Genomic DNA, 23700 nt, shown 5'->3' on the forward strand with positions numbered 1-23700 from the left:
CTTTCTTCCATGGTTACCAAATTGGTATTGCTAAAACATAGGCCTGACTATGTCACTTCTTTGCTCAAGAAGCTTCATTAGTTCCCTATTGTCTTCTTGTTTGGCATGTAAAACCAACATGGTTCTAATTTAACTTTCCAGACAGATTTCATATCCCTTCATTGTAGGAACAGATTTAAAACTGGAAGGGACCTTGGAAGTCACTTAGTCCAATCCCCTTTTTTTACAGGTAGCCCAGGCATTCAGGTCAATGGGATTTGAACCCATCTTCCTGACTGCAAGTCCAGCACTTCCTCTGACACTAAATCTAAAAGCTGCCTTTGAATTAAATAAATGATCCTGCCAAGCTAATTTATTTGCTGATCCCCATAAACATACCATCTGGTGCCTCTGCTTTTGCACAGACTGTCCCTTAATTCTGGAATGTCCAACCTCTTCATCTGTCTTCTTGGGAGCCCTACCTTCTATAAAAAATTCTGATCCTTTCAAGCCCCACTCCATTAGTGTTCCTTTACCACTCCCCCAATTTATTTTGTATAAGAAATTATATTTAATCTGTTATTTTTTTCCCCCTTCCCCAAAATATAAGCACTGTAAGGGGCAGAACTGTTATCTTTGTATCCCCACCTCCTACTGCATTTTAAATAAATGCTTGTTAAACTGACTTCTAGTGCCTTGGGATTTTATAACTAACTCCATCTAAACTTGAGCAATCTTTCCCAACCCCCTCAAAAAAAAAAAAAAAAAAAAAAAAAGCCAAAAAGGAGGGAAACCTCCATTAAAAATAGTGGAAGACATTTTATTTTTAAAATCATCTCTCATCACTTCACCTATCTTGGTAGAAATCAAATGCAGAACACCTCCATTTAAAAGTCAGATATATACTTTTACTGTCGTCTCAAACACAGCAACCCGGTACAATAAGATATACACCAAGAGTGCATGATCAGAGCACTTGCAATTCAATAGTTTTGAACAACAGTATTTCCAGGACAATATGTATTATACATCAGACTTTTATCAATGCAGTCATCCAGGCCAAGGTTTACCTTGTAAGTCACATGGCTTCACAGTTTGTTACGAAATTTGCAGTAGGCAGTTTGGCCAGGGGATAAGAGAAATAGACTTCAGAAGTAGGTTAGGCAAGACACTCCAGAATGAAGTAGCTAATTTCAGTATTGAAATTCTTTAAAATTCAGCTTTATATACAGTGTTATCTACACATGATCTATCAGGTGTGTGTGTGTATGTGTGTGTGGAAAGATTTTCAAAAAGTCAAACAATTGGGGGGAAAAAATCATCCAGTTGAGCTTGGAGATCAGCAAGTTAATGGTGACCACCATATATATATCCAGTCAAATTCAAATTTGCCTCCTTCCCCCTTAAAAAAAAAAAAAAACAACACAAAACTAAACATTTCTTTTTTGCTTTCCTCTTAGAAATATTTTTGGTAAAATCCGAAAAGATTTGTATATTTGGCAGACTTATGGCTAAAATAATTCTGCATGTTCATAAATAAGCCATTCCCCCTCTCCTCACCTCAAAGCAGAATTTAAAGGTGAATTAGTTGGTCAATCAATGCATGAATCTGGAGTGAAAGGTGTCCTGTCTTTAGGACAGGCCAGGCATATATAGAAATATCTAGTAAGTAGTTAGTTTCTGGCCACTTTAAGTGCAAAGATATCTCTCAAACTGCCTTATTTTCTGAAAATTGAGGATAAAGGTATGGTGGAAGTGTGAGTGGGGTAAGCAGGAGGAGAGGGAGGGAGTTAAAAGGAATGACTAAGTTAGTTACATTTAGTTTGGAAACAAGGCCTAGACAATTAGGAGGGTCAGGTCCAACTTTTGTGCCAGAGAGACACTATAGGGGCATAGTGAGTGAAGTCCTGAGGATAAGGCCCTTAGTGTGGCCTCTAAATTTATGAGGGTAGTACTAGTTGTCTACAGGGGCAGAGCCTCACTGCTAAGTCTGCACTAACCCCCAAGAAGTGCAAATGGGAGGTAGGTATCTATATGTACACAGTATATATGTTTTTCAAAAGGAAAATAACAGCTTAGTTACCTCTACTGACTCAAAAAAGGAACCCATCTTCATTGTTCCTTCCCACTACTAAACTACTTCACCCAGGGAACTTGATGAAACTAAGAACTAAATGGCAAACTAAACCAACACAAAAGCTTCCATTACCACTATGCCCCCCTCAAGATAAAAAAAAAAACAAAACCCAACCTCAAGAAGTTATAAATAGCTACATAATGATTTTTACCATTTTAAAGCACACAACAAGGAATATATTTATTAAAAAATAAAACTTTTCAAATCACCTATTTACAGTACAAAGAAGAAAGTCAATACGTGTGCAACAGAAAGGAATTAAAATCGGGCCTCTTTTGGATGGATGCAACGCAAATGTCATGTCAACAAGTCCACTAATACTGTACAGTACACTAGAGGAAGCTACCAGCAGCACTACAAAAATCAAGCATAAGACTGTCTTCTGTTCAAACCTAGAGAGCCAGCTGTAAGGGGCCCAGGAGAACCCCCTCAGAGGCCACGGTGATGACTGAAAACAGTGTCTATGGGGGGAAAGGGGGAAGGTTGTTGGGAAGTTCAGGAAGCACTTAAGAGATAAACCTCTGTGGGCAACACTAGAATTCCTAGGAGATGCTGCCGTGAAAGAACACTCGCTTTCACAAACCTTTTACTAGTCCTTGTACTGGGAACCATGGGTTTTTGTGACTGTCCCTACTCAATCCACTGCAGCTCATCAGTGGGGCAGCTGGGGAGTAATTTGAAAACCTCAGGGATCAAACTCCTTTAGAAAACAAAACTGAGTGAGGACAGGGGTGAGCTGGATAAGAGGACCAGCAAGTCCGAGTGCCAGACTCGAAAGGAAGCCTAGTTGGTCCTCCCTCCCCCTTATCAAATCACAAAGTGTCTGTTGCTGGAAAGATCTGACAGGGTGGATCCCAAGGTGTGTGTAACATGGATGAAGACACAAACACACCAGTAAGAGGGGGAGGGTGTGAAATGTCATTCCCCATAGGAAAGCATAGCTCCACTTCCGAGGTCAGCGTAAGACTTCAAGGAAGTCACAAAGTATAGTTTTAGCCCTTTGTGCAGAATATGCAAGTCTGAGTCTATCTATACACAAGATGGGAGAACTGGGTTGACTTATAGTTGAGTTGACTGTTAGGCATGAATTTGTGTTGCTCGCTCTTTTTGCAGCACGGGTCGTAGTGGTAAGCAGTGAGGCAGGTATCGCATGAGACTTTTGAACAGATTGCACATGTATTAGAGGCCCCTGACCGGTTGCAGAAACCACATCGAGATACAGCTAGAGCCTTGGATTTTGAGTGGAGATGAGATGCCCTGTCAGGGATCATCTGAGTCTGTGCCGTGTACAGAGACTTCTCCCTCAGAGCAGCCCCATGGGACAAACTGTCATGGGAGCCTGACTTGATGGGGAAACTGTTCTGTTTGGTGACAGGATAGTCCTGCTGACAAGTGAGCACAGTTTCACACCGCTGGCAGAGCGAGGAGCCACAAGTGAGGCCACAGCTTTGGCACTTGGAAGAGGCGGTCTCTTTGGCGGGATGCATACGCTTATGGTAAAGGGGAGTGGAGTCATTTCGGAAGAGCCACACATCTGGCTTGAGAGAATCTGGTCTCCTATATGTACCCCTGGAATCTGGATCTGTGTAAAGGTCTAGATCATCTTGAGGAGAAAAATAGGTGTTATAAGGGGGGATGGTTCTTAACATGCCATTGGGATTTGAGGAAAGGGGCACAAAATCATCAGAGCAGCTGTGTGGGGAGCTGGACATGGTCAAGAGAGAGGGAGATGGTCGAATAATTTCATCTTTGATGTCATCTTCCACATCTATTACTGCAGGCTCTTTCCTGAGGCTGAGTGAAGTCATCAGTGGTGGCTTCTTACTTTCCCAGTAACTATCATAAGTGTCCATAGACTTGGAAGGCTTATTTACTTTGGGCTTGAAGTACTCTTTTGCTGCTCTCTCACTGGCTGATTTCTGAAGAGCCATCCGTGCCATAGAAGCTGTGAGGTTCTCTTTACACTCTACCCGCCGCTTCATGGCATCAGAGCAGCCCCTCACATCTTCACTGCTGTGCTTACGCTCATTCACCACATCCAGCTCTGAGTAACCTTTGTCCTTAACTTGGCAGTATATTTCAAGCAATTGCTCACATTCTACTTTGGCCAAAAAAAGCTCAAAAGATACCATTTTCACCTGCAAAGTTTCCACCAGTTCTTTGAGCCTATATGCACTTCCAAGATCCTGGACATAGCCCATGTAATTTAGGATGACTCTGATGTCCTCTTCTAGTAATGTTGACTTCACATAATAAACAAAAGGTCCTGTGTAGGTCTAGAAAATAGAAGAAAAAATCCATTATTTTCCCTTTAAACATGGGAAAACAATTCCCATTTAGATATAATACAGATCATATGGGGAAAATTACTTCACTAAACTCTTACTCTAGAAGGCTTGACATTAATGCTTACTAAATTTCACATCCACTCTCTGAAAACTCAGAAAAGGAGCTGATTTTGTGGTGCTGGGGTTTTCTACCAACAAGAAAAACACATGGTGAATGATAAAGAGGAAAAGATTCAGGGGACAAAAACCAATGACAATTCTTTCTTGGTTTCCATTAATATGAAACAGTATAATTAACCCATTCACCTGGTAAAATTATCTGAATGATCTCACAGAAAGCCTTCTTCCTTCCCTTGAGCCTGAATTACCATCTAACTTAGGGCTACACAATTCAGAAAGATTTCTTGAGAACCAAACTAGGGCCCATCTATAATACAGAAATCTGGTTCAAACAACTATAGAGAGAACATCTAATTAGAAATTAGTTCCTAGTCCTGGCTCTTTTTATTGTGTAAGCATTTAACCTCTAGGAATCTGTTACTTTCTCTGTCAAAGGAGGGGATAGGGACTAGATTACTAAATTTTATCCTCCTATAAATCTCTTAAGTAACCTGAGTGAATTGGGACATAAATAATTCCCCCACTACCACAAACAAATGCCCCATTTTATTCTCCCCTTCAAATATCCAAATCATAGAAGCCCCTGGCACAAACTTTTACTTGCTAGACCAGTTAAATTCTCCTCCCAGAATTCCAACCATCTGGTAGAGTACACCATCATAAATATCACAACATGGAGAAGTAGAATACTTTATTTGAAGTAAGCAGTTCTGAGTTCAAAAGTAATTTCACTCATATATATATATTTAGTTTCCTCATCTATAAAATGAGGATAATAGTATTTGCATCATTATTTACCTCAAAAGAGTTGCTGTTATTCTTAAAGCACTATAGGAATGTCAATTAAATCATCATTCAAAAGTTTTAGTTTGAGGGCAGCAAAGATTCTAAGACATAAAGTATATAGATGGTACTAATCACTGGATGCCGTGATTGCTAGTTCTACATCTATGCCAGGCTTTAAGGCTAATAGAAGATAGTCTAATAAACATAAGTTACAAAGAATATCTATCTTCTAGTTTATGTTCATTACAGCTTGTAGGGGGGGTAGGGCTAGCAATTAGTTCAAGTCCCTCATTGAAAAATTGAGGGAAAACTTAAGTCCTACAGAGGGAAGAGGCTTACCTAAAATCACACAAACAACACAGGTGAGATTCAAACTCAGTTCCCTTGATTACAAACCTAGAGTTCCATTCACTATATACCATTGGGCCTAAGGAGAAAAAGAGAAACCTTGGAGCAATCTATTCTTTGCTTAATGGCAAAACCTAGAATATTGGAGTTGGAAAGAGATTATCTATTCTAATACACTTATTTTACTGATAAGTGAGGACCCAGAGAGAGGAAGTAATCTAACAGGTCACCATGCTGGTTATGGCAAGTATATGGAACTCAAATTCAGATTGTCTGATTTCTAGCCTAAGCCATATTCCACTATATTAGGCCTCTATAACTTTAGGGAAACATTAATGAAGAGACAGAAGTAGTTCCAGAAAAGAAACTTCTCTATAGCCTACTTTATTTAAAAACTATAGAAAAATACTTCTGTATGCCTTACTTTAATACTTTTGAATTCCTTCTTCCAAGGGTAAAGGAAGAGGTTGATTCCCATTGTCTCTAGCGTGCTGAATGCGCTGTGGAGAGCCCGCAAGTTAGAGGACCTTAGTGAGCGAAGAGAACTCTCAACGACTTCATAAAATTTGATCAACCGGAATCTATAAAAGGGCTCGATCTTATGTAGACTGAGTACAGCCGAGGCCGCCACCCGGAGGTACTCATCATTGATAGGTCGTTGCTTAGTGCTGGAAGCATCCACTTTGGACTCGTGAAACTGCACGTACTTCCTAAATAAGTCGTCTTTGTATTTTGTATCCATTGAAATCAGCTTTCCTAAAATATTTCCAGGTAGCAGCTACCTCATCTCTTCCATGGCTTTTCTCCAGGGGGCATAGTAATCTTAAAGGGCACTAGCATGTTACCTGTCTTTAACAATTATGGTTTCTGGAAGAGAAAAAAAAAAAAAAAAAAAAAAAAAAGATATTAGTATTTCCATGTGATCATAAACCCAAGATTCCCCTCATCCTGTTCCAACATCAGCTATTGCTATTATGGTTAATAATAACATTCACTAAAACATTTATAAGTATCTTCTATATACAGAACATTGCTAGGAAATGCAGAAAGTTCTAATCAGATAGTTACAGATATTGCCTTGTGAAACTTAAAACTTAATAATTTGAAAACAATTTTAAAAATTATATTCCAAGCGATAAATCTCCAAAATAATCTGTAAGATAATTTTTTTGCTTAAAATTTAAAACTATAGCATTTGATCCAAATAATATAAATTACTTTTTCTTCCTATAAGTAGTTTGTTAACCATAAAGTGTAATGTTCTGTTTTCTCCAGAAACTGCTGATCACTCTCTGGGAGATCTGCTGTCTCAACTCAATCTCCCGGCCAGACTCTTCTTCCTGTAGAGAGCCGTCCCAACTCTGACCTAGAGTAGACTCCTCCTTGCTCAATGTTGTCTTCTTTTATCCTCCAAGAGATTGTAGTGAGAACTCAACAGGGCTTGTGAGAAAATACTTCAACCAATGAACTTGCTCCTTTTAAAGGGGGCATGTGAGAACTCAGGGGCTTAAAGGCTTCTTTAACTCTGGCTTCTTAAAGGTGCAAACTTCTTTTAAACATGTAAACTCTACCTCAGAAGCTCAAAGGTGTAAATTCCCTTCAAAGGCCCAAACAAAAGGTTTGAATTCTGAGCTAGAGAACTGTCCAGACAACCTGAGTTCTCACCTTATAATCCTAACAATAAAGTAATATATAAATATATCATTTCAGCTAACTGACTTGTCCAAACAGCTAAGTAAGTGACCTAATTTCAAATCCAATAGTTTCTTGCCTTGATGGGGGACTATAAAACACTTTAAAAATTATACTGGATTTAATAAGTATGTTAAATAGTGTTATAGTGGATAAATATAAGAAACAAACCTAATTTGCTGCAGAACCTAACCAAACTAATCCTATCTTCTGAATTAAATTTCCATGCAATACCAATTTTCTTATTCTTCAAAGCAGTATCACTTAAAAAAATTTATACTTACTTATTTTTATTTAACTCTTCACTTAATTCCACTGAAATGGAATTCTGTAACATTGAAATGTTACACTGTGTAACAAGAAATAGTTCTAGGTTCTCAAAGGCTTTATCAGGAAGCCCAGGCTCTGTGAGACAGGATCTACCATGCTAGAAAGATTTCAAGTATGGTTTAAGCAAACAGACCATTTTTGATGTTCAGTCTGGACAAGGATAGAAAGACTCACTGGCAGGAGACGGACCACTCAAGCAAAAATACTAAATGGAAGTCTGTCCTGTGTGAATCCCCTCCTTTCACTTAGTAAAAAGAGACAATGTCAGCAATAGAAAATGGAGCACAAGGTTCTAAGAATAATATAATTTTTAGAGATATTAGCTTGGCTTCTAGAAAATATGAAACATACAGTACTCAATGAGTACACTTAATTACTAGAGGAACTGAATTATATCAATCATGACATTCTCACTAAATGCAAAGCTGGCAGATAAAAAAATTGATGAAGTTGGTTTTGCCCCATATCCAGAATCAGTAAGAAAATGTCAGGGGATATTTGGTTATGATCTCTGGCTGCAATGCTTGTACTAGGATCTGTAAAAAGATCCTCAAGAAAATAACCACATTTCACATGCCATTTTCTTTTGCTGAAGATGAACACAAAGAAAAATTCTACAAAGAACTTAAGATTTGTTAATTATTATTATCAACTTACTTTGATACTTGATGTCTAATGCAAAAATGATCACTAAAGAGACAGCCAAAATAAATAGCAGGAAAGTAAATTAGATGAGTAAGAAATGAGAGTACAAATAGTTTATAATCTACATAGAAGCCTCAAGTATTTTCTTCAAGAAAAGTATCAAATGGCATTGAACATGACAAACACCCAAGAAAACATCAAAAAATGAAATACAATTAAAATAGTTCTAATCTGAGTACTGAAATTAGCTCCAGATGGGATGTGGATATTAGGGACCCAAATGAAGGAATGAATGACCATTGACACAAATTATAACCATTTTGTAAAGAACTAACAATTTAACCAATTGTCATAAGGAAACAAAAAGCCAAAAAACAATCCCACTTCAGCCTACATATATTTGATTTGTTGGGTGGAGAGAGGTTTAGAACAGGTTCTCAAACTATGGCTGCTGAGGATGTTTATGCAGCCTGCCGGATTATGACAAATGAGCTGAGGAGCGGAGACAGTGTGAATTTTTGTTTTTACTGTAGTCCTGCCCTCCCACAGTCTGAGGGACAGTGAACTGGCCCCCTATTTAAAAAGTTTGAAGACTACTGGTTTAGAATATAAATTATTTTTAAAAATCTTATGGAAGATGGGCAGTTAGAAGGTATAGTGGATAAAGTACTGGCCCCAGAGTCAGGAGGATCTAAGTTCACATACAGCCTCCCCAGACACCTGACACCTGACACTTACTGTGACTCTAGGCAAGTCACTTTACTCTAACTGCCTTGCCCTATTCCCCTGCCCCCATCTTATGGAGGGAGGCTGATACATGCAGCATCAATTCATAAAAAATATTAATAAAAGGAAAAAAAATAAAGTATGCAAAGCCTAAATTATGCAAAGTCAATCCCATGGCATTTAAGCATGAAATGGGAAGGGTGGGGGAAGGGGGAAAAAAAAACACTGACAAAAAAGAAAAAAGCTGTGAAAACTTTTATAATAAACTCATTTCACAGTCATCGACTATGAAGTCACCATATCTGAACTTTGACGTCACAATCCTAGATATAGTAGAAATGGAAATGGCATTAAGAAAAATAAAGATAGACAAGAACAAGTATGTATTGCCATCCATAAATGGTAGCATATTAGTAAAGGTGTTAAGAGATCAATCCTGATCTGAAAGACACCAAAATTTTGGGTGGGTGAGTATAATAGACTATTACCAAAAAGAAGGGAGGAGGGAAGGATTGGGAGAAAAAGATTATCAGTAACTAACAACTCAAATACCTCTTTTTTCTTCCATCTATATAAAATTTTTGTGAGAATAAACATTCATCAAACACATTCTAGGTGAAACTATGAGAAGGGAATAGGCAGGTTTTGACAATATTCCAAAAGTCAATTTTTAGTCATACATTTGACTGAAAAGTGTGGTGAATACAAAATTCCACCATGCTAACTATTTACAGACTGTTTTTAAAAAAAAAAGGGGGGGGGGGAACAACACATCAAATTTGATATAATACTATCTTGCAGACTTGCTTCCAGCAATGTATCTTCTATCAATGTCAAAATACTATAATATTCCTTGTAAAATATAACACAACTCTGTTCAGCAAACCTATTATTAATTTCAAGGAAGATATAAAACAGGGAAATGTATATTCGTCAAAGATTTTCATTACAGTTATGAAATAAAAGTCAAAGTGGAATTCTGGATGGTAAGGCCCTTCGCCCTTCAGATGTTCTTGTGTTTGCCAGTCCCCTTCACTGGCTCATAATGAATTAATATCCCACCCTTAACTATGCGTCTCTATCCTGGATGGACCCTCTTAATTTCCTCTTTATATAAGTTCTTTATATAAGATAAGTGATCTTGTTGCAGGCATAGCCCCCTTTAACATTCCTTGTACCTTTGATTTACAAGATCTGGTCAAAACGCCAAGGGGAGAGATCAGTATCTAAGCCAGTTTGGGTTTTCAGCCCCCATTCAAATGATCTGAAATTCCTTTTTGGGGAGAGAGAGAAGGAGATAACAGAGAATTCCTGTCTGAGTTACAAATATCTCCGGAACCTTTTGATAACATCTTTGTGCAAACATTGTTTTGATGACTCTAGTTATGTATATAAGGAAGGTTGAAAAAATGAAATCTTTGCATTTGGTGTATACCAGCCAATGCCCGTCAACTGACGTCCCCTTGGAGGCAGTCTGGTCTTCCTGAAGGCCAAATGCCAGTCTATCCCTTTACTATCAATAAAGACTTTGTTTCCATACAGCATTGAGTAGCAAATTCATTTGCTACTGACCCCGCCCTTGGTTATTTTGGGAAGGAGAAAAGGAACTGACCCATCTCGGTTTAGAACCTCAGTTTACTCCTCATCAATCTCATCACCTTCTATTGGTTCAATTATCATATCTCCACAGGGTAAACCTCAGATTATGTGTCCATTTCTAATCTGTCCTTGAGTTTCAGTTCTATTTTATCACCAAGTATCCTTTAACCATTTCCAACTGGGTCCCCTGTATCTGAAATAGCAGATACAAAAATAAAACATTATTATTCATTCCTGACTTTCTTCCAAATTTACCTATGGTAAAGGATATCACTATTCTCCAGGTGACTTGGGTTTTCAACTTTGCTTCCACTGTCATTCTTCACCCAACTAAATCCAATCACTTGTTAAGCCTTTTTAGTTTTACATATATACCACAGAGAGCTAGAAGGGATCTTAAAGCTAACTAGACTCAATCCCTCATACTTTTTTTTCTTCAATAATAACTTTTTTATTTTTCAAAACAGAAGCAAAGATAATTTTTCAAAATTCACCCTTGCAAAACATTGTGTTCCAAATTTTTCTTCCTCCTGCCTCTCCTCCCCTAGACAGAAAGTAATTCAATATAGATTAAGCATGTGCAATTCTCCTAAACATATTTCCACAGTTATCATGCTACACAAGAAAAATCAGATCAAAATGGAAAAAAAAAAAAAAAAAAAAACCACAAGCAAACAATAATAACAAAGGTGAAAATACTATGGTGGGATCCACGTATGGGATCAGCCCCTATAATCTTTTCTCTGCTTGCAGATGGTTCTCTTCATCACAAGTCTAGGGGAATTGACCTGAATCATTTCACGGGAAAGAACCAAGTCCATTTCAGTTCACCACCATCTTTCAACCCCCTCATTCTAAAGCTCTGGAAATGGGGGCAGAGTGGATAAATGACTTGCCCAAGTTTACAAAAGTGATAAGAAACAGAGTGAGAATTTAAATTTAAGTCCTTTGATTTCAGTGGGCATCCCTCAAGCTGAAAACTTCACCTTTCCTTTTTCAATGAAAAAAATGGAGGCCATTTTCCTCTCATTCCTTATCTCACACATCATTCATATGCCTTCCACCACTGTTTCTCCTTCACCTGTTTAACATTAAAAGGTGACCTTCTTTGCCCAGGTAAACCTCTCTGCATTCACAAATAATTCTATTGTATACTATCTTCCTCAATAAATCACCCCTTCTACCATCTCCACTCATTTATTTCCAGTCTCTCCCTACCTAAAGGGCTGCCCCACATCTTCCCCATTCTCCAAAACAAACAAAAAACCCTCCCTTGATCTGCCTATTCCCCGCTAGCTATCCATCCTAACTCCTTTTTGGTTAAACTCCTTGAGAAGGGCTTCTACAGTTGGTGTTCCCATTTCCTTTCTTGCTTTAAAGGACAACAGTTTGGCTTCCAAAGTCATCATTTAACTTAAACTGCTCCTTACAAAGTTACCAAGGATCTTTTCATGGCCAAATCTAAAGTCTTTTTCTCTTTCTTTTTTTTTTTTTTAATAGCTTTTTATTTTTCAAAATACATGCAAAAATCGGGCAGCTAGATGGTGCAGTAGAGCACCAGCCCTGAAGTCTGAGGAGTTCAAATTTGGTCTCAGACACTAAATGCTTCTTAGCTGTGTGACCCAAGGGCAAGTCACTTAATCCCAATTGCTTCAGCAAAAAACCAAACAAATAACAACAAAACATGCAAAGATAAGTTTTCAACAATTCATCCCTGCAAAATCTTGTCTTCCAATTTTTCTTCCTCCCTCCCTTCCTCTTATCCTCTCCTCTAGACAGCAAGCAATCCAGTCAGTACAAGTTAAATGTGCAATTCTTTTAAACATTTCTATATTTATCATGCTGTACAAGAAAAACAAGATCAAAAAGGAAAAAAAAAGCAAGCAAGCAAATAACAACAAAGGTGAAAATACTATGTGGTGGTCCACACACAGTTCCCATAAACCTCTCTCTGGGCGTAGATGGCTCTCTTCATCATAAATCTATTGGAATTGACCTGAATCATCTCATTGTTGGAGAGAGTCAAATCTAATGGCCTTTTCTCAATCTTCATCCTTGACCTTTCTGCAGCCTCTAATCCTATTGATCACTCTCTTAATATTTTCTTCTGTTTTCTTGACATTGTTCTCTTCTAGTTCTACTTGTTTCTCTTTCTTCTTTGCTGGATCTAGCAGATATGTCATGTTTACTAATCAGGGTGGAGGTCCCTTCAAGGTTCTGTGCTGGGGGTTCCCTTCTCAGCTCTTATTATTTCAACTGATGATCTGTCATTAGCTCCAATGATTCAATTAATATTTCTATGCAAATGTTTCTCAGGCCTAACTGTCCAACCCTAATCTCTCTCCAGACCTCCATCACATCTCCATTTTCCTATTAGAAATCTAGAGTTGGATATCTTAGACACATCAAAAATTCAACATGGCCAAAACTGAAGTCACCTCCCCAACCCTTCCCTAATCCTAACTTTTTTTTTTTAAATGAAAGCTTTTTAAATATTTACAAAACAAACGCATGGATAATTTTTCAACACTGACCCTTGTAAAACATTCTGTTCCAATTTTCCCCCTTCTTCCCTCTATCCTCTCCCCTGGATGGCAGGTAGTCCAATACATTTAAATATGTTAAAATATGTATGTCTAACTTCGTTATTACTGATAAGGGTATTACAATTCTCCCAGTTACTTGGTTGTCACCCAAAATTTCTCTCTCACTTTCTATATTCAATTAGTTTGGGTAGCCTAGTAGCATAGAAGATGCGTGTGACTCAGTAAGACCTGTTTGATTTTGGGGACAATTGGGTTTAAATGACTTGCCCAGGGTCACACAGCTACAAAGTATTAGGTGCCTTGAGTTTGGATTTAAACTGACTCTACGACAAGTGCTCTGTCCATTGCATCAGTGGATATAGAAAGGTTCACAGTTACATAGCTAAATTAATAGCAGAAATAGTACTGAAATCCTGGCTGCCCAGTCTAGCTTTTCTACTTCTTTGGATCTCTGAACCCTCCTCCCAAAATATCTTGGAGTTACTGGCTAGATTTCTTTCTTAAGGATCATGTTTTAAACCAACAAAGTCTGATTTTCATTGATCAACCACCTACTATATGTCTCCCAGGTCAAATCCCATTTGGTCAATGTGTGGGTCCTGATTTGACTCAGATCAAATATTAAATAAACAAACATTTCTGCTTTGGCCAGAAACCCAGAGTCTTCCCCTCCCAGATCCATTCATTCTTTTTTTTTTTTTTTTTTTTTTTGACTAGGTTAAAGAGAAGATTCTTTGCCTCAATTGCTACCTAACCTTAATCACTGAATGGGTACAGCCTCAGTCAAATTGAGACCTAATGAAAATCTTAGCTTAAAAAAGGCCAACGTCTCCCATTCTATCCAGGGCCTCTCCAGTTGTCATGATATATATCTGGCCTTGGACCCAGATGGCTCCAGAGGGGAAAGTGAGGCAGGAGACCTTGCCTAGCCCTCCGTCACTCAAATCCAATTCACTTGCAGGTCAGGCATCACCCTCTTGATGTCATGGTTCTCTCAAGAATGAAGGACAAACAGCAACAATAAAGAAGAACTAGTAGTTAAGTCTAGTCAACTCTATAACACTTTTCATATACACCCCCTTTTATACTTTGACACTTCTATTACCCTCATACAGACTTTCACTGCCTCATGCCTGGACTACTGCAATAACTTGTTGATTGGTATTCTTGCCTTGTTTCTCCCAGCCCCAATCCATCCTCCACTCAGCTGTCAAACCAAGCAATCTAAAATGCAAATTTTACCAAATAATCTTCTATTGGATAAACTCCACTGGCTCCCCATAAACTCCAAGATGATAACTATAAGATCATTTGTTTAGCTTTCAAGGCCATTAGTAACCTTTCTTTCGTGATCTTGCACTTATTTATTCCCCTCTACATTCTCTGTAATCGGATGACACCAGCCTTCTTGGGATTCCTCAAATACTTTATTTCCTAACTGAGTATTTTGACTGACTGTCTCCCACCCATGAAACTCTCCTTCCTGATTTCCTGGCTTTCTTCAAGTCTCAGCTAGAAGCCAACCTTCTGTAGCTTGTTCTACTCAGTCTCCTCTTTAATCTCAGTGCCTTCCCTCTGAAATTATCTGAAATTTATTCTATATATATATTTTGTATATGTGGTTGTTTGCATTTTGTCTTCCTGATTAGATTGCAAAATCCTTGAGAGCAGGGATTCAGTTTTGCCTTTCTTTGTATCCCCAATGCTTAGCACAGAGCCTAAACTGACACTGTGCTGATTGCAGGATGAGCTAGAAAAATGCAGAATATCCTAAATAAGATCTGAAACACACACACACACACACACACACACACACACACACACACACACACACAGTAACTATCCACATAGGAAAAACCTAATACATGAAAACATGTCTAATGTTCAGATTATATACTTATATATAGCTTGTCTATCTGTACATATTTCTTGGACAGATAAAACAAATGGACAAAATGACCTCATCTTAGAAAATAAAACAATCAAAATAATTTCTCAAAGCACTCTACATATTTCTTTTAATGAAGCCCAAGCTTCTTTCTGAAACAGTCCATCTTTTTAACACCAATGTTCCTCCTGTGATGCTATACAGCTGAAATTTTTGATGAATGAAGGGTTAAGAATCACCCCCAAAGGGCAATGGAAATTGTCCAATTATGTATGACAGGCATGAGCAGGCTGTGACATTACAATTCAACAGATACTGAACTTTAGTATGTTACAGGCTGTATAAATACTGTGATAAATACTGAATATCCACAGTAAGGGATAGAATGTGGATGATGTAACAAAGGATGCTGAGATGGAGAAGTGGAATAAATTAAGAGAAGAACAGAGTGGTAATGCTGATGCCAACATAAGAGAAAGTGCTCAGAAGGAGGTTGTAGACAATATAAAAAACTACAAAAGTAAAAATAAAATGAGGACTGAGAAAAGGCCATTAGATTGAAAGAGGCTTTAGATGAGTAGTGAAGTCAGAAGCCAGACTGCAAAGGGACTGAAAGAAATTTCAAGAGAAGTGACCTAAAAAAATATCCTAAGAGAAAGATGACCAAAAGGGAAGGGGGAAAAAAAAAAAAAAAAAAAAAGGAAGGGCTGGTCATATAACCATAGGAAGAGATAATTGACCATTCATCAAAAGAATAAGAAAAAAGCTCATTGGGAAGCCCTCTGGAATGAAATTTACCAAAGGACATAAATATAAATAAATTACATTAATCTATTAATGCAATTAATTATTTACTTACATAGTTTTATCTAAAAAAAGTTGTCATAAGCTGCCTATTAGTAACTGACAACTTTTTCTGATATATTTATACATTTTAACTAAAGGACTGAAAACTTACTAAAGAATCACTTAAGCTTCTTCTTAAAGCTCTATCTACTCAACCAAATAGCTTAAAAAAACCAAAAGCAAAATCTCAGACTCCTTCAAATTGAGTTCACAAATCTGTGCTTTTTACATAGGCTAATTCCACATTTATAGATAATATATACATCAATTTTAATAATAAAAAGTAAAATGTCAGTAAATTGACAGCTTGTGCTATAATAGTATCCTGGACCTGGGAGTTCAAATCTGGCCTCAGACACTTAGGTGTGTGACCCTGTTACATCATCACTTAACTCTGTATGCCTCAGTTTCCCCAAATGTAAACAGAAGATAATAATTGCACCCTCTTCTCAGGGTTGTTATGAAGATTAAATAGAATAATATTTGTAAAAAGCCTTTAAATACAATTCCTGGCACACAGAAGGCATTATATAGATACATATACTCTTCTCATCACCTCAGCCTTTTTCTTTTTCTACAAAATGAGAAGTCCCCATCTAGCTTCAAATTTATGATTCTATAATTCGGAATTCTATTCAATACTAGTTACAAAGTTTTTTTAGTTGTCTGTTATGTTGGAAAAGCCCCAGGTATGGTCAAATTCCAAAACCAAAATCCTTATGAAAGTATTTCTGCCTTCTGGCACTGAACAAAAGTAGAAAAATAAAACACTTCCCACCCCAATTCCTTTTGTACCTCTTCTCAATGAGGGGAGAACCACTAAGACTAATTCAAAATTTATACTGGGCAGCTAGCTCCTCCATATCATGAAGGGAATAAAGATTGTATTATTGTCCCTGGTCATAGCAAAAACTTTTTCTGAGCATAATGTTTGCATTTTATTCATTTCCAGCTAGTATTCCCAGCACTTTGAGAATAGAACAAAATTATACTCTATGCAAAACAGCACACTTATAGAAAACTAAAGCAGCCCAGCTGCAGTAAGCAGTTAATTTATCAAAGCAATTTGAGCATCAGGATGCAAGCACTTGTCACTCTCCCAAAAGCTTCAACTGTAAATATCACTAAAGCAGACAGCTGCAAGAAGGTAAAGTGCTAGTCAGCAATAAACAATTTTTCAAAATAAGGTCTCCTTTTGAAAAAGCAAAATGCTAATTAGAAGTTCGGCAGCTCTACCAGGATTTTTTAATCACCTCAATGGAAAGGTATGTTGGTTAAAAGCCAAAATGAGTTCAAGTAATTATCCTGGTCAAATAAGCATTAGCTCACCTTCAGCTCAGTAGGCTCATTCAAGTACAAACATTTTCAGAAGCAGCCTAGTGAAAACACATTAACCACAGAGAAAAGAGAATAGTTATTTCTATTACATTTCACCCTAAGCCCACAGGATAGAACAACTCCATGTTGGCATTACTTCATAGGCATTTCTTTAGTACAGATGCAATGGAAGAATGGCCAGTTCTTGCATTTTTTGCTAGGATTCCCTAAAGGAAACTAGTACAACTCAAGGAAATCCACAGGGCCCCTTTCACTGACCACTAACATTCAGACTAGATTGGATTCATCTTAGCCCATCAATTCCACTTCTTTTCAAAATGAACCCAAAGTACCAGCACCCAAATTTCAGAATCTCAGAACGAGATCTACATTGCTAAAAGTTGACTTTTTCCTTCTTAACGGCAGCTATCTCCCTGTGGGACTATAGGAGGAACCCTGAAGCCACTTCTTTTACATTCAAAAGAAAAAATTGCCTAAGGAATCTTTGTCTACAACCTTCTGGGTCTCTGTGGACCTTAGAGAACAGCCTTAATAATGTATACAAGGGTTCCTCAAGATCTCTGGTTTTCCTTCTTTAAAAGGAAACCACCTTGTTGTTCACAACACTGATATACCTTTCAAACTATGGGGAACAAAAAAGATTCCTCACCTACTTCTCACTGAGTGGGATTCACCTTGCCGCCTGATATTACCTTTCCCCCCACAAACCTCGCTGGGTTTATTTCTTTGTTTTTCTATACCATCTTTATCTCCCTCCAGAAGATAGTAACTGCTGGAGCTTCTGGAAAAACTACTCAGACAAAACCACAAAAATGAGATGAAGACCACAAGTGAGTACTACGTAAAAGGATCCCAACAGCTGAAGTATGAGAAATACACACACACATCCTAATGTTCATACATACCCAAAGATTTACAAAGCCAAGTTCCGTTCTCCCAGGCCCTTCCTCAAAAAAACCTCTCTTTTCCTCGCCGCCACCCCCTTCCCCCCTTCCCCCGTCGCTCCCATTTGCGGCAATCTCAGCTCCAGAACTTCTCAGAGACTAGATTTCAGTTCACTCCTATCTGTCTCTTCATTTTAGGGTTCAAATCCAGAATCCCCCACGTAAATGGACTGGCCCTTTCCCCCTCCCCCTCAGCTTCTCCCTCTATACCCAGGTCTCTCTCTTCTCACCCTCGCTCCCCTCACTAGTTTCGGGGCCGTCTCCCATTCCTCCTCCCCAAGCCGCGCTCCTCGCTCTCCTGGCCAGTCCAGTCCTTCTCTCAGGATCACCTTAAGCTCTCTTATCTCCGAAAGAGACCTTGGAGGTCGTCGAGTCCGACTCTCCTCCCACGCCCCGATCTCCGCTCACGATCGCCCCTTCTTCAGATCGCCCGGACTGGGCCTTTCTGCAGGGCCCGGTCTGGTCGAAGCCCCGAGCCCCGGGAAGCCCCGCTTTCCGAGAAGGGAATTTCCGCCTGAAGCCACTTCACGCTAAGGGGTAACACTTACTGAGGAAGCCGCTGCTGCCCCGAGAACTGGCACGAAGACAGCAGGAGGTGGAAAAGCTGAAGCTGAGCCAGGAGCATTCGCTGCTCCAGCTAGCTACCCCAGAAGGAGCGAGACCCGTACTCAGAGGGACGGAGACGACCCGGAAATACACAGACCGGAAGTGATAAAAATCAGACGCTACTGCGGCTGCGGCTGCGCGTGTAGGAGAAAGGGGGAAGGCCTGAGCCCCGCCCGGCGTTGGGCGAACACACCCTCCTGGGAAGTGGGAGAGGAGGCGGAGACGGCGGCGGCCCCTTGCCTGTCCAGTCCTAAGGGGCAAAGCGGCAGGGAGCCTGGGTGACGACCCGGAAGTAAATAGAAAGGAAGTGACGTTTTTGTCTTTTTTTTTTTTTTTTTTTTTGGTGGGGGAGATGACCTAAGGTAGTGGCTATATGAGTTGCCTTGGAAACTGGCCGGAGTGAGGCGGGGCGAAGGTTTGGTGCCCTAAAGAGTGGAGCGCAGACGTTTGTGCCTTAAAGGGAGCTCCGACGCTTAGGTTGTTCTTTTAACGCAACACTTATTTCTACCCGCGGAGCTTTTTCCATTCATTCCTCGCGGCAAATAATTTGAGGTTTTGCAAATGTCTTGGTCGACATCTTTATGCCCATTTGTCTCTGAGGGGAAGGAAAGCGAACACTTTGGGATTCCCCCAGACAGCAGGCCCAGGGTCAATAAGAAGTCGTGTCCTCCTGGTTCCTTTTCCCAGGTGGGATCCATGGGGACCGCGACTGTTCTCTATGCCCCTTCGCCAGGGTTCCAATGAATATTAAAGTTCATTTCATATGACAGGACAGAACCTTAGAGACAAACACTTCTCAGTGCCTCAGTTTCCTCATCTGTAAAAGTCCCTCTCCGCTTTAAATCTATGTTGTTCCTGCTGCTACACACAGGGTTACTGGGTTCTAGAGAGGGAATGCAATGCAGCTTGTAGATCTTAAAGTGTTTACCTCAGAGGGGCCGCTAGGTGGCGCAGTGGCTGACCACCAGCCCTGAAGTCAGGAGGACCTGAGTTCAAGTGTGACCTCATACTCTAAACACCTCCTAGCTCTGTGACCCTGGGCAAGTCACTTAACTCCAACGGCCTCAGGGGGGAAAAAAAAAGTTAACCTCAGATCTTCTGATCTGCTTTGTGCTCTTTCCCCTGAATTACAGCTATTTTCCTTAAAATCTTCAGAATACAGTGTAGGATAAACATATACGTATATGTGTATGCACACATCTCTACTTCTACATCCTCTATAAATTGAGTAAACAAAAAGTTCCAAACAACTATGGAATGATTCACCTAAAACTGACATATAAAACAGTAATGATCTCAGAGCAGGGATTGTCATTTTTACATGCATGCCTTTAGCCCTTAAGAGTTTACTTAATCTGGAACTTGGGTGCCAGAGAGAGAGGAACTAGACAAGCTATTTCACTGGAATATGAAACTGAATATCCTCCCAGAAGAGGAAACTCCCTCTGTGAATTCAAGCTAACCCAGTCTCTGCAACTTAAGATTTTAGAGTTGTCTAGGTGATGGAAAGGGCTGAGTGATTTGGGGTCAAAGTCAAACCAGCAGTAAATCTTGGCTCAGAGGCTCACTCTGTTCTCTGCCCTAAACTACCTCTTTGCCTGGCACATAAGTCCACGTTAACATTTAATAATGGGAACTTTCTATTGATGTTTCTGGATCTCATTTACCATCTCTTTGTAAAATGAGTTTAGATTAATTGAACTAGATAGTTCTAAAGTTCCCTACTAGTTCTGACATTTTTTATTCTATTTCCTAAGATCCTGATAGGATGCTAACTAAAGTTTAAATATTTCTTGTATCCTGGATTTCACATTGCATTTTTGTTGATTATATCTGTTTGGTTTTTTTTTTTTTAATGGTTTCCAATCCATGGGCCAAAGGTTTGGGAACGGTAGGCATGGTGTTTTTACAAGAGATTCATTTTACTAAATTACTTAAGAAAACCACAAATGAATAAATAAGGTGTTTAATGAATATCTGTCTCAAACATATTTCAAATGTACATGGTGGTATTGTGGTATTGTGAATAATACAGATTCATTTAAAAACATTACTGAATTTATAATTGTTATTTGTCTCTGTTCTAAAACAAAAAATACTCAGTTAAAGGGAGTTCCTCATACTTTTGTAGGTTTATTTGATACTGAAGCCTAGGGTAGGAACACAACTGCCGGCCAAAAGAGATCCTGTGGGAAAATCCCTGCTTTCTTTATTGGGTGGTTTCTGGTAACACTGGTGAAAAGCAGGAACCCACTGTAATTTTATGAGATATGCTAGGTATCAAAATGGTTTTCTTGTGTGGCATTCTCCTCTGAATGGTATAAGATAATTAGGTCAAAATCAAATAAAAACTTGGAACTGACGTAGGTCACATGCTTCCATGTCTGACACCTCTGGTGTCATGTAAGGATCTTAGCTTTAGAGCTGCAAGAAATTTTTCTATCAGCTAGTATTATGAAGAGTTTGTAACTCTTTTTGTGTGATGCACTCTTTAAGCAGTCTGGAGAAGCCTATTCACCTCCTTTCAGAGTAATGTTTTTAAATGTATAAAAGAAAATGGAGGAGATTGTAAAGAAAAACAATTATATTGAAATACAAATTGCTGAAATTTTTTTTTGAAAATTAAGTTTATAGAACCCAGATTAAGGACCTTTAAGAAGGCTAGTCCAGCCTTCTACAAGTTATAGATTCAATAAGTGGTATTCAGATTTCAAACCCAGCTCAATTCTAAATCAGATTTTCATTCTATTACATATACCATGCTGCTTCTCTATTCATAAAGTTCAAAACAAGTGATGCTTCTCTAATGAGCTATGCAATCAAACTTTCCATTATTGTTGTTTGATTTAAACTCTTGTAATATGATTTCCTATATTGATAATGCTCAAAGGAATTCCAGAGAGGACAAACATTTTCCCTGAAGCTAAGTTTATCCATTTAAATAAATGATTATTGAAGTAATTTCCCTTCTCTTAGTCTCAATTTCCTACCCTGTAAAGGGAAAGGACTGAAGTCTAGATGATCTCTAAGGTCCTTTCTACCTCTGAAATTCTGATTCTACAACCCTTCATTCTTGGCACTTACCAGACAGAAACAGAATAAGTGTGTAGCATTTCCATTCTGGACTGCCAAACCAAAGGGAAGGTATTATTGTCATTGCACTTAACATACACAGAAATGTCTAATTTAACAAGTGCTTTCCTCACAACATCCTTATGAGGTAAACAGTGAATGTATTATGTCCTCATTTTAGAGTTTGAAGAAACTAAGGTAATGTGAGAGAGAGCCCAAGGATACAATAGCTAATAAGTAAAAAAATAAATAATAAATTAAGATTTAAATCCATACTATGATGCCTCAAATAATAAGGATTTACCAACCACATGACATTGGACATCTAGTGAAGATCTCTTCTGATGCTTTATTGTTGAATAGCCATGGATTTTTGAAGGCTGTGCCAGTGGAGCACAATATGCAAAGACCCACTTATGGATGACAATGACTGTCATCTGTGGACCAACCTACCTTTAGGTATACTCACTTCCAGGAGGTATCCTATCAGGTAATATTTAGGCCACAAGAAAGATTATATTATATTTTAAGTTATATAGATGTGATCTTCAAGGTGGGTAGAGCACCAAACCCACAAAATCATAGACCTTTAAAGTATTAAAGTAGCTTTAAACATGTGACTTCTTACAAAAATTTCTGATATCTACTTCACATTGTTGTAAGAATCAAATACAGTAATGGATTGTGTTTCAAAATATAATTTAAAAAACAAGTTATTTTGGCATTTTCTCACCTCTCTCAGTTATTGTTCTCCAGAGTATACAAAATAAGAACTATGTGTACAACCTATGAAACTCTAGTGAGGAAAGAAAGCTATAATTTCCTTTTTTGAGAAATGAATTTTCAACCATATGGTCATCTCAATATATTACACTACAAATAGTAAACACTATGCTAGTTATGTACCCCTACCTAGTATAGTTGATAAAATGAAAAATCTACATACTTTTAATAAAAACTTAGTTATTAGTTTATTCCTTATTTGTTTGAGGGGACCTGAGGATGGAGAAGAAAGACCTATTTATGAAACCATTGTTTAAAAACATCACAGAGATGATGCCATGACATTATCCCTTCCTCTCTCCTTCCCTCCCTCTCTTCCTTCCTTCCTTTGCTTTTTCCCTCTCTCCTTCCTTCCTTCTTTCCTTCTTTCTCTTCCTTCTCTGAGTGAAGGTAAATAGAAATTGTTGTTTTGGCCAAAAATTCAAATACTTCACAAGCTCTAAACCTTACAAACAGTATTCTAAAGAAGGTTGGAGTACAAAGTAGTTTAAATGGAGATACTACAGTAACTGTATAGCTACTGAGCAATTGGACCCTTGCTTAGAGGCAGCTGGTATGATGCTGGACCTAGAATCAGGAAGATGACTTCAAATTGGGGCTCAGATACTTACTAGCTGAGTGCATGCTCCAACTTGCTTAGTTGCAGTTAGCCTCAGTTTCCTCAACTGTAAATGAGGGCCATTACCCACAGATGTACATCCTTCATGTTCATGGACTCTGAAATTCCCTTGTCTGATCAGTCTATTGACATTCTACTTCTCCTTCTCCATTCCAATTCCAAATCCAGTACTTCATTCACATTGTGACCTCCGATTGCTCAGTTTCTCAGTTCTTCTCCAGATACTAGGCCTGTACTGGATATACTCTCCTCCTTTCCTCATCTCTACCCTTTGGTAAACCACTTCAACTCTTCATTTTCCTGTAGAGTTCTTGCAAAGCCTCAGCCTTGGATCATAACCTATCATCTGCTGTCTTCCCAACTAAGCATGTGCTGCTGAACAAAAATGGAGAAAATCACATAACTGTT

At 38.6% G+C, this 23700-nt stretch overlaps 1 protein-coding gene across 4 annotated transcripts; it reads right to left on the minus strand.

Moving 5' to 3' along the window:
- Positions 1-778: 778 nt before the first annotated feature.
- On the minus strand, positions 779-22278 carry SPATA2 (spermatogenesis associated 2). Of its 4 annotated transcripts, none has more exons than XM_074288581.1 (3): positions 22199-22278; positions 6083-6525; positions 779-4392 (listed from the first exon to the last, which is right to left on the minus strand). In XM_074288581.1, the coding sequence occupies exons 2-3, from the start codon at positions 6398-6400 to the stop codon at positions 3142-3144; spliced, it is 1569 nt and encodes a 522-aa protein (XP_074144682.1). In that variant the 5' UTR covers positions 6401-6525; positions 22199-22278; the 3' UTR covers positions 779-3141. The 4 variants fall into 4 exon arrangements, with proteins under 4 accessions (XP_074144682.1, XP_074144680.1, XP_074144681.1 ...); XM_074288579.1 differs by lacking the exon at positions 22199-22278 and adding an exon at positions 21903-21991; XM_074288580.1 differs by lacking the exon at positions 22199-22278 and adding an exon at positions 18542-19065.
- Between the last annotated feature and the right edge of the window lie 1422 nt (positions 22279-23700).

Source organism: Sminthopsis crassicaudata, chromosome 2 (genome assembly GCF_048593235.1).
Source record: "Sminthopsis crassicaudata isolate SCR6 chromosome 2, ASM4859323v1, whole genome shotgun sequence".
Taxonomy (NCBI): domain Eukaryota; kingdom Metazoa; phylum Chordata; class Mammalia; order Dasyuromorphia; family Dasyuridae; genus Sminthopsis; species Sminthopsis crassicaudata.

Coding starts and splice junctions, on each gene's coding strand:
- SPATA2 (XM_074288581.1), bottom strand. CDS start 6,400: ATGGATACAAAATACAAAGACGACTTATTTAGGAAGTACGTGCAGTTT. Junction 4,393..6,082: donor AGGAATTCAAAAGTATTAAA/GTAAGGCATACA, acceptor TCTATTTTCTAG/ACCTACACAGGACCTTTTGT.